The sequence below is a fragment of the Piliocolobus tephrosceles genome, chromosome 1 (assembly GCF_002776525.5).
Source record: "Piliocolobus tephrosceles isolate RC106 chromosome 1, ASM277652v3, whole genome shotgun sequence".
Taxonomy (NCBI): domain Eukaryota; kingdom Metazoa; phylum Chordata; class Mammalia; order Primates; family Cercopithecidae; genus Piliocolobus; species Piliocolobus tephrosceles.
Window position 1 is genome coordinate 207,643,964 of NC_045434.1, and position 15,530 is coordinate 207,659,493.

The 15,530-nt window shown below is 46.1% G+C and overlaps 1 protein-coding gene across 3 annotated transcripts in view; it reads right to left on the minus strand.

The window, feature by feature from the left end:
* The window catches only part of KAZN (kazrin, periplakin interacting protein), a 517,580-nt gene extending 503,114 nt beyond the window's left edge, over positions 1-14,466 (minus strand). Inside the window, exons 1-2 of one of the 3 annotated variants that reach the window (XM_023196158.2) lie at positions 14,242-14,434; positions 13,929-14,169 (exon numbers count right to left, since the gene is read on the minus strand). In XM_023196158.2, the coding sequence (XP_023051926.1) occupies positions 13,929-14,154 (226 nt within the window). In that variant the 5' untranslated portion in view covers positions 14,155-14,169; positions 14,242-14,434. Of the gene's footprint in view, positions 1-13,928 lie in introns of all 3 variants that reach the window. The other 2 variants (XM_023196157.3, XM_031934680.1) reach the window with 2 other exon arrangements.
* Between the last annotated feature and the right edge of the window lie 1,064 nt (positions 14,467-15,530).

Genomic DNA, 15,530 nt, shown 5'->3' on the forward strand with positions numbered 1-15,530 from the left:
TCATAGGAAGTTCGGCTCCTCCTGGGAACAAGGCTTCCAAGTGACATAGAAAGTTCAGGAGAAGGACTTGGGTTCTGGAACAAAATATCCAGTCTTGCCTTTGGGAGACAGAAATCAGTTAAGGAAATAAAGTGGTTTTGTTAATAAGTCAAAGAGGAGAGAATTCATAGTTCAATAATACAATGCACTATTAATAACCAAGAGTTCTATCTAAGGAATCCCAAAATCTGCTAAACTTCATGCCAGGCACAGTATGTTAGTCCCTTAAACCAGCAGATCCCAAGCAGGGAATGCTTTCATCCCCAAAAGGACATTTGGCAATATCTGATGATGTTGGTTGTCACATAATGGGGTTGCTACTGGCATAGATGTTGCTAAATGTCCTCAAATGCACAGGACAGCCCCCCACCCCCACAACAAAGAATTATCTGGCCTAGAATGTCAACAGTGCTGAGGTCAAGGACCCCTGCATGAAACCAGCCCAGTCACTCTACCACAGAGGTGTTAATCAGCCTCAAGTTCCAGATGAGGAAGCTGAGAGCTGGAACATCCCACAGCACCTACATCATATCACCAGGATCTGAATCAGGCCTCGCTTGTTCCCTTAAACCCATATTTCTTTGCTGCATTATCTGGAAGATAGAAGTGACCGCCTCATTTCATAACAAGGAAACTGAGGCTCAGATGTCAAGTGTCCCACCCTGCATCTCACCATGACCAATGACTCTTTGTCCCTTCTCAGTTCTTTTGAAGTCAGTGATGAAGGCAAGGGCTCCATAGCTCAGGGGTTAGAGCACGGGTCTTGGGAAGTCAGTGATAAAGGCTGAACACAAGTGACTCCGTCTCAAACCACTGAGCGGCAGCAAATGTCTCTTCCTCCTGTCCATTAACCACAACACCCCTAGTAATTAACTTCTCATTTTTGCTCCTTTAACATTATAATCTAGTAGTTTTATTGCTCATGTTTAATTCACTAGCTCACTCATTCATCACCATTTATTAAGCTCCTCCTGTATGTCGAGCTGGGTCAGAGACAAATAAACAAGAACTATTAATACATGTCCAAGGGTTGGCAAATGATCACCCCAGGGCTACCTGTTTTTATAAATAAAGTTTTATTGGAATACAGCCATGCCCATTTATTTACCTGTTGTCTATGGCCGCTTTTGCATTATAACAGCAGATTTGAGGAATTGCAACAGATACTTTATGGTGCTCAAAACCTAAACTATTTATTATTTGGCTGTTTTTAGAAGAAGTTTGCCAACTTCCACACTAGCTCCACTATTGGAAGTCACAAAAGGGAAGCACTAAAATGAACTTCAAAACAAGAAGCACTTTCGTCTATGCCTATATTAATAACTATAATATCCATTAGTTTGGGAAAATCTTAATTATTATTATTATTTTTTTTTTTGAGACAGGGTTTTGCTCTATCACCAAAGCTGGAGTGCAGTGGTGCAATCATAGCTCACTGCACCTTCAAACTCCTGGTCCCAAGTTGATCCTCCTACCTCAGCCTCCCAAGTAGCTGGGACCATGAGTGTGCACCAACAAGGTCAGCTAATTTTTAAGATTTCTGTAGAGCTAACGTCTCACTATATTGGCCAGGCTGATCTTGAACTCTTGGGCTCAAGCAACCCTCCCACCTCGGGAGGGTGCATACTCTTACGCATTTAATTCTAACACAAATCTAAAACTCAAAAACCCCAACACATTTTGATCCTCAAAAATACTTTCTACTTTTCTAGAATCCATTATAAATAGATCTTCAAATGAAGTTCCAATGTCTATTATTTCTATTTTGCTGTCAGAAGTTGGGAAAGCCCAGAAGAATGTTCCTTGTTGCACTGGAATTGAAACAGAGATCAGAGTCCCAGCCACTAGACTTGCCACTTAGGAGTCAGTGGACCTCAGCTGGTCACCTGCTACACTGCAGAGACCACTGGGTTGATACCTCCCCTTCCATTCCTCTAAGATGCACAGAAAAAAAATGCCCCATTCCAATCTCCCTGAGTTTTCTGCCATACTCTTGGCTTGTGATCTACGGATAAAATTCCATTTACCTGAGTCCAGGATCTGGGCATGAAGCTGGACCACTTGCTGTCCAGGCAGTTACAGCCACAGTGAAAGTGACCACATGCATCTAAACAACCAACAGGTTAGCTAGAGAATTCAAACCAACACATTTTGGTTGCATATTAACCCAAAGACCCTAATAAAAGAGCTTCTAAAGGTCTAATGGGATCTCCCTAAAGGGATAGTGAAAAAAAGAGAGAAATTAGGCAGATTTATTGTGTTTGCTAAATCCTGCCCCCGGCACCCAAAGAATACACACATCTACCAGTCTCTACACAGGTGTATTTTCCAGAGTAAAATATCTTAAATTATGATGGTATAGAGTGAAAAAAAAAAAAAAAAAAAAACCAACAAATTCTCCACAGGGGAGCCATTGTCAGATCTAGGCCACTGAAATAAACAGGACATTCTCCTGGTGTAATCCCTGACCTTGTTTACAGATCCCTAACTGCTTGTTAGGGAAACTAGAAGAGGAGAAACTCTAAACTCAGGCATTAAGAAGACAGGTCATTGGGGCCAGGCATGGTGGCTCACGCCTGTAATCCCAGCACTTTGGGAGGCCGAGGCGGATGGAACACGAGGTCAGGAGATCGAGACCATCCTGGCTAACACAGTGAAACCCCATCTCTACTAAAAATACAAAAAAATTAGCCAGGCATGGTGGCGGGTGCCTGTAGTCCCAGCTACTCGGGAGGCTGAGGCAGGAGAATGGCATGAACCCGGAAGGCGGAGCTTGCAGTGACCAAGGTTGTGCCACTGCACTCCAGCCTGGGCGACAGAGTGAGACTCTGTCTCAAAAAAAAAAAAAAAAAAAAAAACCAAAAAAACAGGTCATTGAAAGAGAAGTCAAATGATTGTAAAATCCCACTGAAAAGAGTAAAGAATCTAGTGTAAAAAAATTGGATTCATTTGTAAAAATGAATTCCCCTTTCATCATGGGCCACTCATTGGACAGGAGGCTCAGAGTATGAGGGCACAGTCCTGAAGTGATGGTGTCTCCATCCAGGCCTTACAAGACACAGTGGCCCATGCCCAGGAGGGAGTGGCCCAGCCAAGGTCAGACCTCACCCAGCCATGAGCTATGGGGCAGTTCTCCTCCCACACTGTGCAGCTGGGCCTGCTCTTAGTGTGGGGAAAGAGAGGGCAAGTTGGTTCAAAACCCAGCTCAACAATCTTAGACAAATCAATTTAAATTGGTGTGCCTCAGTCTCCTGAGTTGAGAAATAGATTGCTGTGTCTACCTCAATTCAATGACATGGACCAGCTGGTAGGGTCCATTGGGATGATGCCTGTGAAACTCTTTGGACACTGCAAAGAGATGGCTAGGTAGAGAGACTATAGTGCTTCCAAGGAGCCCTCTTGATTGCCAAGAAAAGAGGAAAAGTAAATAAATGCAGGAGAATCCTGAAAAAAGCGTGCTGAGCATCAGCTCTGTAAACTGATGTTCCACCAAGCTCTTGTTTTATAATAAATGTGATAACACTGAAAGAGTTAGAGGGTGGGTTTTGAGTTGACTCATGGTAGAATCAACCCCGGTCTTGACCAGACGAGTTTAAACAAGGTTGTTTTTGTTTTATTTTGTTTTTGTAGTTGCTGATGAGAATGACCCAACCTGTGGAAGCTGACCAAGAGATCATGATCCTTCTCTACAGGACTTCCATTAAAACTTGAACATGCCTCTCTTCTCCAGCAGGGCTGCCTGGTACCATGTCAAGTTGCAAACAGGGCACTGTGAGTATGTTTGCCCGAGAACAGGCTGACCATCCCCACAAAATGGCAGCCAAGCCTTGTCTTTCTGTTAACACCCAAATACTGAAGATGCACTGAATAGTACTGTTTTTTCTTGCTTTACATAGTAAACCTTATAGGAATAGGAAAAGCAATCCAGTTGATGAGCACATTTATTAAGATAATCAATACACATATAATTCCAGGTCATGTTTCCCCAGGTATCATTTATCATGCTCTATGGTCCCGCAACTGCACTCTCCAGGGCCCGTATCAAATTTCTAACTCTCCTACCTTGCCACCACCAAGAAATGGTGAGTGTATTCTTGCCAATTTCAAACGGCAGGAGTGGGGATTAAAAAAAAGAGATGATGTTAATCCCACTGTATTCCAAGTTGCACTTGCCAAATTAAAGCAAATACGTCATGTTCAATGGTTTAAATATACCATGTTCAAGTTAATCAAGGAAAATGAACAAATTCATTTGTTGCAGCTGACCAGAAGCCTGAGACCTGGCTGGGGAGATGATACAAAGGGTGAGCTTACTTTAAAAGATGCCGGTATTTCTGTCCTGAAATTCACATCTTTTTTTAATTCTCTTTGAAAAGAGGACAGAAAAACTATTATTCAAGACCTAAACCCAGTAACATCCACATCTTCCTTCTCCTTAAGATGCACTCTTTCTCTGGGGGAGAAGGTCCCAGGTACTAGCTGTTCTCTGCAGTGTCTGATACCAATCTATCCAAACAGTGGTACTTTTTAATAATCTATCACAGCCAGTTTTAACCTCTAGTGGTGAAATTAATGTATTTTCCAGCATGCTTTTATTACATATTACCATTGTCATGCACATCTGTGAAGGCTCCTGTATTTGTCACTTCACTGTCTATTTTTCCATTACACCCATCTAGACCTTTATTAGAAAATTATGTTTCCATGTCAGTTGTACCTGTGAGGCTATGAGTCCAAGATAACTCAGTCCCCATCTTATTAAATCTGTGGTCTCTGGGCCTATGTGCCCGATCTCTCACAATAGATGGAGACAGAGAGAAGGGAAGAAGAAAGGAAGAAAAAAAGGGGCAGGGAAGGCGCTAAGCAAAAAAGCAAAACCGTCCTACCAGCATGTCTTTGGGCTACCTGAGAGTGACATCTGGATATTCTCGTCTTAATGAAGTGAGCAGATTCCAGGGTCAGCCAAACGTGTGAACCTGTGTTCTAATCCTCTGTTTTTCTGTTCACTAGTGGACTACTTTCCAGAACTTGGAAAAGCAATTGAACTCTTCTAAGGTTCAATGTCTTCATTGTGGAATGGAGGGGATAACAATATCTAACTCTCTGTAATATGAAGGTAAATTGAGAAAATGTTTGTTGAGCTCATCACAGTGTCTGGAGAAGCCTCAGCGAACACCGGCTATTGCTCTTACTGCCCCCTTGGGTGATCTCAAAAGTCTCTCTGCCTCCCCAGTTCTGATCCTGGAACAGCCCTTTTGCTAAAAATGAGTCCAAATTCCACTGAGAAGCTCTGGGGTCCACTTTTCCCTTTCCCATAAAGGTAGGAAGGTCAAGTCCTCTCTGCGATTCTTTTTGGTCACAGCCCAGCAGTGAGGCAGAGAGAAGAGATTCTCACATCTGAACGTGGCTCAGCACTAAGCAGTCCTCTTACCTCTGGCCAGACAGGAGTCCTTGCTGGCTACGGATTCTCCAGCAGTGACAGAGCGTATTTTGTCCAGCAGAACTCTGAGGATTGATGGTGAAGGAGGTAGTGTCTGACATGCAAATCCTCATTATAATTGCCACAATGCCAACATTAGAACAATAATGGTTTCTTGGGCAGTAACGGGAAAAAGGATGCCAAGCTCCAGAGCATCCTGGTGGAGATGCCAGGCAGTCTCTGGAATCACACTGGCTTGTGTTTGTATCCTGGCTCTGCCACTTGCTAGCTCGGTGACCCTGGGCAGGTCACGTGATCTTTCTGTGCCTCAACTTTCTCATCTGTGAAATGACAAACACTGTACTTATCTCATAAGGTGGTTTAAAGGATTAGTTGAGGTATTACAGATAAAGAATTTGAAACAGTGCTTAATATATGGTATGTAAGCACTCAGTTAAATTCATCTAATCATTAAATCAATGACCCTCATGATACACTGTATAAAGTAGACCAAATCCACACACCTTGTAATTTAGTATTCATCCATCTACTCATTCAGCAAGTATTTACTGAGCTATTACATTATGTATAAAGCACTGTTCTAGGTGCTGAGGATACAATAAAATACAGACAAAACTCCCTGATCTCACAGAGCTGTCATTCCAAGACTAACAACTGACATCTTCCCTAATACCACTGCATAAAAAGCAGTTCACAACCAGGGATAATTGTGACCTGAAGGGGACATTTGGCAACTTCTAGAAACATTTTTTGTTGTCACAACTGGGGTGTAAAGGGTTCTACTGTCATCTAGTGGGTAGAGGCCAGGAATGCTGCTAAATATCCTACAACATACAGGACGGCCCCCTGAGAGCACAGAATTATCTGCTTCACATGTCAATAGTACTGAGGCTAAGAAACCCTTGCGTGAAGGTATCTGTTTGAGGTTAGTAAGTCCTTTGTTGGGCACGGTCTCAGGGTGCTGGAGGCTACTGCGGTCACAGAGAGAGAACTCAGGCAAAACAAAGGACACGGGATGGATGGAGACTAAGGCTGCCACAAGATTCTGGCTTTGCCTGGACTCATCCTTCCTAAGAGAGATGAAACACACAAAGTCCAAGAAATTGGAGGCTCCGAGTCCAGGATCAAAATAGTCTTTTTCATTAGTGATAAGTGGCCCCTGGGCTGCCCATCTTGCAAACAGAGTCCAGTTCCATCTTTGTCAGTTGATGGCTGAGAGGCTGAGTGATCCCCTAACTCTCAAGCATAAGACTTTCCCGTAAGGACCCAGGAACTACCACCAGTCTAGGGAAACATTAATCAGGAGTAGAGACAAGGCTACAGCTCCGTGAACCTTCCTAATGGAACAAGCCAAAGGATGCTTCTGACTCAGGAGACAGGGCAGAGAAGTATACACAGGTTTAAACAGCAGAGAGACCTACTGGGTTTGCATTCCTGGCTCAGTCATGTGGCAGTTGAGTGACCCTGGATGTCAAAGTGGAATGAATAAGAGCACAGACTTGAGAGCCAGAGCTTGGTCACTTCCTGACTATACGCCCTTTGGCAAGTACATATGTCATCTCTGTGCCTCAGTTTTCTCCTATGGAAAATAGCTACAAGAATGGTACCTGCCCAATAAATCATCATGAAGACTGAATGCATTAATGAAATGTATTAATCCAGAAAATCACTTAGAACAGTATCTGGCTCAGAGTACACGCTATGCCGAAGTCTGCTATTATCATCACCACTGTAGTCATCACTATCTCGCTGCAAACAAGTGATTTGGTTTCTCTGAGACTCAGTCTCCTCTTTTGAAAAACGGGCATTATATAGTTGACCTTGAACCACATAGGTCTGAATTGTGTAGGTCTGAATTGTGCAGGTCCACTTATATGTGAATTTTCTTCCACCTCTGGCACCCCTGAGACAGCGAGACCAACCCTTCCTCTTCCTCCTTCTCCTCAACATGAAGATGATGAGGATGAAGGCCTTTATGATGATCCACTTCTGCTTAATGAATAGCAAATATATTTTCTCTTCCTTTTGATTTTCTTAATATTTTGTTTTCTCTAGCTTATTTGATTTCTCTACTTAATTAAAAATATATAACACATAGGGCATAAAAATATGTGTAAGTCAACTGCTTATGTTATCTGTTAACTGTTTATATTATGCTATGTTTATGTTATCATAAGGCTTCTAGTCAATAGTAGGCTAGTAGGAGTTAAGTATTGGGGAAGTCAAAAGTTATACACAGATTTTTGACTGTGCTGGGTGGGGGCCAGCTGTAGTTGTCACCTCGCTGGCGTCTGGATTCAATAATGCATGTCAAGCACTTGCCAGAGTAGTTGATATATTGTAAATGCATATTATTATTTATTAAAAAGTTTGACCAAAGTAATGAAACCAGTTCTCATTTACTGCTACATTAAACTATTCACCTTGACCAAAGGGAAAAATACTACATGCTTCAAGATGGTCCCAGAATCCCCAGCGTCTTGTGGTGTACCCAAAAGGTAAGTTCTGAGAACAATAATAATGAGGTATGCAAAGATGAGTGGAGAATATCAGTTTCTTTAAAAGGGTGCTCTGTTCTTAATAACTCATTACTTCACACAACCTGTAGAGCAGAGGCAATATTGGGAATGGAAGGCCTTTACATCCCCACAAAGGTACCACAGCGCTTGCGGTGGTGGAAGAGGACAGAGGAGAAGGGAGCTGGGCAGGACACTTCCTCTCCCCAACTTCTCTCCCCTCTCCAGCCTGACCGGAGAAGTGGGCAGAGGCCCTGGGGCTCTTTGCTTGCAGGACTGCCTGTTCCAAGCTCCATCTGAGCTCCTGTGCTGAGGTCTCAACTCATCAGAGAGTAAAGGGGCAGGGACCTTTCGGAAGCCTGACCCAAGGGTCTGGCAGGACCCAGTCCACAAAGCCAGCAGAATAAATTTAGCACCAATGATCTCGTACCACACAGCAACCACCTGCTCAAACAGTTGTTCTTGCCAAACTCATTAAAACTACGTTCAGCTTCTTTCACGTTTCCAGCAGCCTAGGACTCCAAGGGGGTAGCAGGAAGGCCCACAGAGCACAACCTCGCCTCTACCACTTAGATCAAGGTTGCATCAAACAAGCAAGAATGTTCTGGTGTCGTGCAACCACACGGGGCGGAAGAAGGCATTCCTTTCCCTGATCTTCCAGCTTCTCCACAACTGAGCTGGGACTGGCAGGGGAACTGGAGGGTGGTAGCAGGGGAACTAGAAGGTGGTGACAGGGGTCAGCAGAACTCTTAGCTGCTATGAATCATCAGGTATGATCTGCCCCGTGGATGGCCACCCTGTTGGCTTCGGGGAAGATATCCTTTCCTAAATGATTCTGCCTGAACCCCCTATGCCTGCAATTCAGGGCACCAAGGCAGAGCAATGACTGCTGGCGGTGACACTCCTGCCATATTGTGTGCTACTCACCCTGATATGCAGCCCCAACACTGAGACCTATTTCCACATGCAACATCGCTTAAAAACCCATTCTCTGGGCTCAGCAGGCAGAACGAGTTCTGCTCTTGCCTGATATATGGCGGGGGTTAAGAAGTCAGGGACCAATTCCAGGCAAACCATTAAGGTATGGAAAGAACAGAGGAGTTCATGTTGATTTCACTGTCCTTATCTACACAGCCCAGGAATGAATATATAGATATATAATACATAAAGGAAACATGCAGTGAACGTGGCCAAATCCCAAGCTTGACCTTCTGGGCCCCATATGATGTGCACAGTGAGCAGGCAAAGTTCCAATGAGCTCTTGCCACCTGCCAAGCCCATCTGCTACAAACTCACTGGCAGCCAGGAAGTCACACATTATAACCCTATAGGATTCCTAAAAAGTGCCAACAGTCTTCTTGAGGAGTAACAGGGTGAAGGGATGGAGACGGCCTCTCACGCCTCACCCTGGGAAGATATGTGACCAGGCTCCCGTTAGACAAGTCAGGTCAGCTCAGACTTCTGGGGTACATCAAAGAGGTGTTGGAAAACCACTAAAAATAATGAAGCGCACGCTGGAGGCATGAAATGAACCAGAACCAGAGACTTGACTTAAGAGGTCCTTTGAAGGCATTTTCCAAAGACAATGGAAAGATAGTAAATAATCCCCAATCAATAAGTAATTTCAACCACACTGTACTGATCTGTAAGTAATCCCTTTGTGACCAGGCATGATAATTTTCAGGGAGAAGTCTGAATGCCCATCCCATGACAGCCTACCAGGTAAGGAAAAGACGTGCTCTATTTCAGCCCCTTGATGTGGCTGGAAAACCAAGGCACAGGCTACTTGAGGAGCTCTGTAACTTAGGGGCAAGCTAACAGAAGGCCCGAGATTCCCCAACATTTTGTTCCATCCTCTCTGCCATTTGAAAATTCTCTTTCTCAAAAAAGATAAAACTCTGCTTAGGAAAACAAGAGCAGAGGCAGAATGAATTGAGAAGGGGATGCCAGAAGACAGAACTTATTTTGCAAAGCGACAGTGTCTAGCGTCTCCGCAGACTACTCACACATTCAATTCACTCCAAAGGTAATTTATACTTCACGAAAGAGTTTCCAGTGTTGTAGTAATGGTAGATAAGAGCTGTCAGACCTTAAGTAACAGCCTATTTTAATGCCTGGAGAGAAAAATACAACTTGCATGTATTTATGGAAATGTACAAAGGTACAGGAAACTGACCCTTTCCTCCATCCCATTCTAACAAATGCAGTAGGCAGGAAGTCCTCAACACCAAAGAAAGATGCTATCAGCACATTCACTTGCATAGGAATACAGATAACAATTATTTCTTTAAAAAAGAAAACTAATGACAGTAGGCATACATCCTACTGGACATTAAGTATTTTGTTATATACAGTTAACACCTATTTGAATTGGGTATGGTAGCACTTAATTGTTTTATTCTATGCATAGCAAAGCAACCAATTGAATCTAATATTAGTCATTCATCAGATAAAACATTTTCAGAGAAACAAACTGCTACATTTTCCCCTCAAAGAACAGCAAGCATTTTAAACACATTTTCCCAGAGATGTTATGCTGAGGAAAACAGCTTAGAAATGTTACTTTAAACAAATCCCTTCTCTGGCTACCAACAACAAGACGAATTGGAACAAATGCTTGGCTCTGTTCTTTCCAAGCCTCCTTCTGTCCACCTGTCAAAGGCTGTCGTGACCCCACCAACGCAAAAGGCAGCCTCTGGAGCTCTGAAATGTGCCATCCTGCACGGATGCCCTCTGCACTGTATGCCAGCATTCTCATTAGGGATTATCCAACTCAGTTGCAGGAGGGAGAGACAAGATGGGCTGGCTGCCAGGAGTTCTTTTAACACAGATTCCGAAAGAATATCCTCCGAAGTGCCGAAAGCCCAGATTTTCAGCAGTTCACTTTCTAGATTCTGTTACATAGCAACCATGCCAGCTCACAGGGGCTACCAACCAAGTTAATATTTTGTTTAAATGACACACTGCATTAACCCGCTAGGAAAACCCAAGTTTTCTTCATCAAAAGGGGATACCAACCTACCTACTGCCAGTTGTCATCCCTGGAACAAAACAGCCAATGATGGATTGATGAGCTTGCTTCATTCATTTCAAAAAATAATTAAAACAACAAAACCAAAAACATTTGAAAATGAATCTAACAATCTCTTGGCAGAGGAAGCAAAAGGTGACTCCCAAAACCATTTCTACTAATATTATTAAAAGTACATTAGCATGCATTTAATATGTGCATAATGCCCTTGCGTTAAAAGATGACTTACACCGTTGCATTTTGAAATGCAAAGATACTCGTTTTACTCAAAACCTTGATTTGAAAATTGATAACTCAATAGCACTTAAATACTCTTAGGGTCTGAGCCCATTGAATTGCACCAACACAGACAAAATGAAAACACAGACTAATTTGGAAGAACAGTCAGAAACCCTGAGCAGTTGAGCCTCTGGGAGCCTCCCTGGAGGTGTATTAAGAAGAAGCAAGTGGAATCCAATCAATTACACTTTAAAATTAACTTGTGTGAGAACTCAAGGCTTCTTTTTAGGATAATGAAAGCAATGGCAAAAGAAACTACCAGACCACCTCTGCAGAGGATTTCTGTGCTAGCAGGATGCTGCCACAGGCTATGAAAAAAACAAAAACAAACCAAAACAACTACCGCCTATATCAAAAAAAAAAAAAAAAAAAAATCCCCAAAACTTACAGAGGCTAAATAACGCATCACGTAGTGCTGCTACAGACAAGTAAACGATACCCCACTGAACTTATATGGGGGGTTTGTTTTCTTTTCAACCATCACATCTGTTTAAATGCACATCAATGTAGGCGGTTATGTGGCCAACAATCAAGTAGAGTTTAAACCTTTTAACATTTTATTTTCTGATTATAAAAATCTCAAAGTGCCCCTAGTAAAGATTTTGAGACATACCAATGTACAAAGAGGAGAAATCAAGACCACCCTTCATCCTACCACCCACAGACAGTCACTGACATGGGCAGGCACGGTCCTGAGAGCATATGGGAGCTGCTGGTTTTATGTGTTTTTAAGGATATGCAAGAGATCCAAAAGCCATTTTCATTTCCACAGCCCTGTGCATTTGTGTAGGAAAAAAGAACAAGGAAATAGCCCCCTGTTGTTCCACTACAACTATTTAACCACCCGCAAGTATGTCAGTTTCCAAGTTGAGCATGTGTATATCATCACTGTGATGACTGCCTTAGCCTGCCCAGTCTACAACCAGACCCAGGACTCAGATAAAAAGCCACTTAACTTCTCCTTCGCTGAGAAGGGGGCAGACGGTGGAAAATAAATGAGCATTGTTCAGTGTCCTTTACTATACAGCTTTTGATTCTTAGCAAAATGCCAGTTCTTAGCTATTTCTTTAATGTTAGCAGAGCCTCTGCCTATAAAAAGTGAAGCATTACCTTGCACTCTGCCTTTCTTTCTTTTTTCCTTTTTTCTTTTTTTTTTTTTTGCACAGGTTCCAGTAGAGAATGTTCTTTCACACACAATGACATCGCAAGGGATGACAAGAATAACCTCATGTCAAGCTTGCAGCAAGCACTAGGACCACAACACCTTCTCACCATTACGTCATGGCTACTTCCTTACCAAAGTACTCCCCCCAATTCCCAAGACTTCCGACAGGCTCCCGGAGTACCAACTTAAGATCTGACTTGGAATTCGACATAAAACTGCACACGGGCAGGCTTCACATCTCACATCAAAGAAAGCACACCTTCCCAGGAAGATAAGGTGGAAACAGAGACTGATGGAGAGAACCAGATTCTTAGGAAAACAGACTCTCAACACTCAAGAGAAGCTCTTGAAATGACAACAGAACCAGAAAATCATTTTGAGCCACTGAGCAATTGGTACCCTGTACTTCAAGTGACATATTTAGACAAGTGGCCCTCATGGACTGGAGATTTTTTTTCTGTCCTGTTCTGGATTTCAGCAGTTTAATTTGCAATTCAAATGATATTAATAACCAGTGATACTGTTTCTCAAAGGGCAATTAGGGAAAAAGAAAAAAAAAAATCCCCCAAAGCCTGCTTACCCTTTTACTTTCCAAGTCACAGAAACCGAACAGTACATTTTAGGGATGCCTCATCTGCCTTTATGTCTTGCAGGGGGGTTCAGAGCTTAATCTCTGTCAATGTGAACACAAACCAACTGTCTTTTTCTTCCTCTTCTCTAAACGGCAGAGTCCCTTCAAACAGGGGCTCCCTGCAGCCCACCACCCTAAGCCTTCATTTCTCTACCGCTCAACCTTTGAGGTCTACAATATCCCCCTGGAAAGTGCTCTCGGTGTTTATATTTTCGGAAATTCAAACTCCCTGCTGAGCTGAGCATCTACTGTTGCATCCATAGATTCCAATGCCTGCGAGACCTCAAATGAGAGGAAAATAAAGTCCAGATGCAACTGAGCCAAGGGATTTGGCATCCGCGGAGAAAAGTGCACAGCAGTCCAATCCTCTATCCCAACTAAGGGCGGCAGAGCCGGAGTTCTCTTTGGGAAAGAGTCATTTCAAAGGAAGAAGCCTAAGGAAGTGGGGGAACTGTGCCATTCGCCCCTGCGGGGGGGTGGGGAAAAGGCCCCAGCATGAAAAGTTTGCCACGGAGCTGAGGGCTGGTGCCATGGAAAGGGCACTTTCTGGCGCCGGAAGGGACCTGCAGGCTGCGCCTCGCTCAGGCTGGCCGGGGCCGGTGTGACCGTGTGACCCCGTGCACACAGCGCCCGGGTTTTCGTGAATGACAGCAGCCTGCAACTCCCAGCCGGGGAGCAGCGGTGGCCACCACCGGGCGGAAAGGGTTACAAGCTAGAATGCAAAGCGATTTCGCTCCGGGCGTGGGGGACCCCGGGTCCCCGGCCACCTCCGAGGCCGGCCGTGCTCCGCTCGCCTTCCTCCGCCCTGGGCGCCGGGGCGATCCTACCTTGCGCTCCGAGCTGGGGGTTCTCCATGTTCGTCGCCGCCGAGTCCCCCGCCGCCGAGGCGCTGGCCGCGGCTCCCGGGCCCTGGCCGGGGCCGCCGCCGCCGCTTAGTTCCGCCAGTCTCCGGTTGGTGGCCGTGAGTTCGGCTCGCAGGTTGGTCACCTCCTGGCTGGCCGACTGGACCGCCCCATCGATGCGGAGCGCGAGCTGCTTATTGTCTTCCATCATGCTCAGGATTTTGGCCTGGGGGCGAGAGAGGTGACAAAGAGCTGCATGATGCGCGGGGGGCGCGCGGCCGGGCACCCCCGGCTCTACCTGTTGGGTCCCCCGCGGCCCGGCTCGCCCGCGCCCCGACCCCCAGGCACCGGCAGCGCCGGCTCCTCCGGCGCAGGAATGACAGCGGCGCCTTCAGCCCGAGCCGCGGCGGTGGCGAGGCGGCGGGGGGAGAAGGAGGAGGAGAAAAAGGAGGAGGAGAAGGAGGAGGAGGAGCAGCGATCGCCGAGACCCCGGCGGGCGGGCGCCGAGAGCTGCTCCGAGAAGGACACCGCGCGCCGCCAGGCACTCTTTCAATGGAGCCTACCATTCGCCGCCCGCTCGGGAGGGGGTCTGGGTCGGCGGCTGGGGGCACCCTTGGCCTCCCGCGCCCCGCTGCTTAGGAGACACACCCCCCTGGGGGGCGGGGGCGGCGGGCGGCAGCCGGGAGGGGTCCAAGGTGGCGCCCCTGGTGAGGGGCGGGGGTCGCCTGGACCGAGGCCGGCCCTCTGTCCCCTCCCTGGAGCGGTGGGGCAGCCCCCGCCCTGAAGAACTGGTGCCCCGCGCAGTGCTAGCGTTGGGGAGGCGCTGGGTGCGCGGAAGAGAGGGTACTTGGAAAGGGGGCCTCAGAGGGGAGCAGGGGTGGATCTCCAGGGGAGGGGGACGCTTGCGCCAGCTCAGGAGTGGAGTTGGTGCTCCGCTGGTTCCTTAAACTGCGAGTACGAAATCCCCAGAGAGGAGCTGAGCTGGTGCCCCGCGTGCCTCTCACTCTCCAACCCCCACCCGCCGGCCAGACCTGCGCTGCCCACCCCCGGAGGGAGCGCCAACCTTCCTCGGCGTGGGCCGCTCGTGCTCCCGCCTCCCCACAGCCCTAGCCCTGTGTGTGCACCCAGGTGCAGGAGCAGCCTTAACCAGCTCCTAAGCTTCTTAGCTGAATATCAGCGGAGACAGAGATGAGGTTGAGAGATAAGAAGGAAGGCGTCGATGGGGCTTCTTCCCTTGCTTCTACTGGGACCAAAGAGTGGAGCCCTGCTGCCTCAGTTTACCCATCCCCTCTTCACAGAAGAACTGAGGTAACCTGACGTTGATATACCCTTTCCAGCTCCTCTTTCTCTCCCAGACCACAGGCTTTGCATTTTTCACTGGGGCCCTGGATTCCAGCCACCAGACCTTGTTACCATAGCGAGCTTCATTCCATGCAAATAGGACAATTTAAAACAGCCAGCAACCCTCTGGTCAACAGGGCGCCACCATTCCAGCTCCGTCAACCTCCGGAGAGCAGCAAAGAACAGATTGCAGAAGCCAGTGGGGTGCTGCAAGGAAGAATGAAGCTGCCCACCCTTCACGTTCTT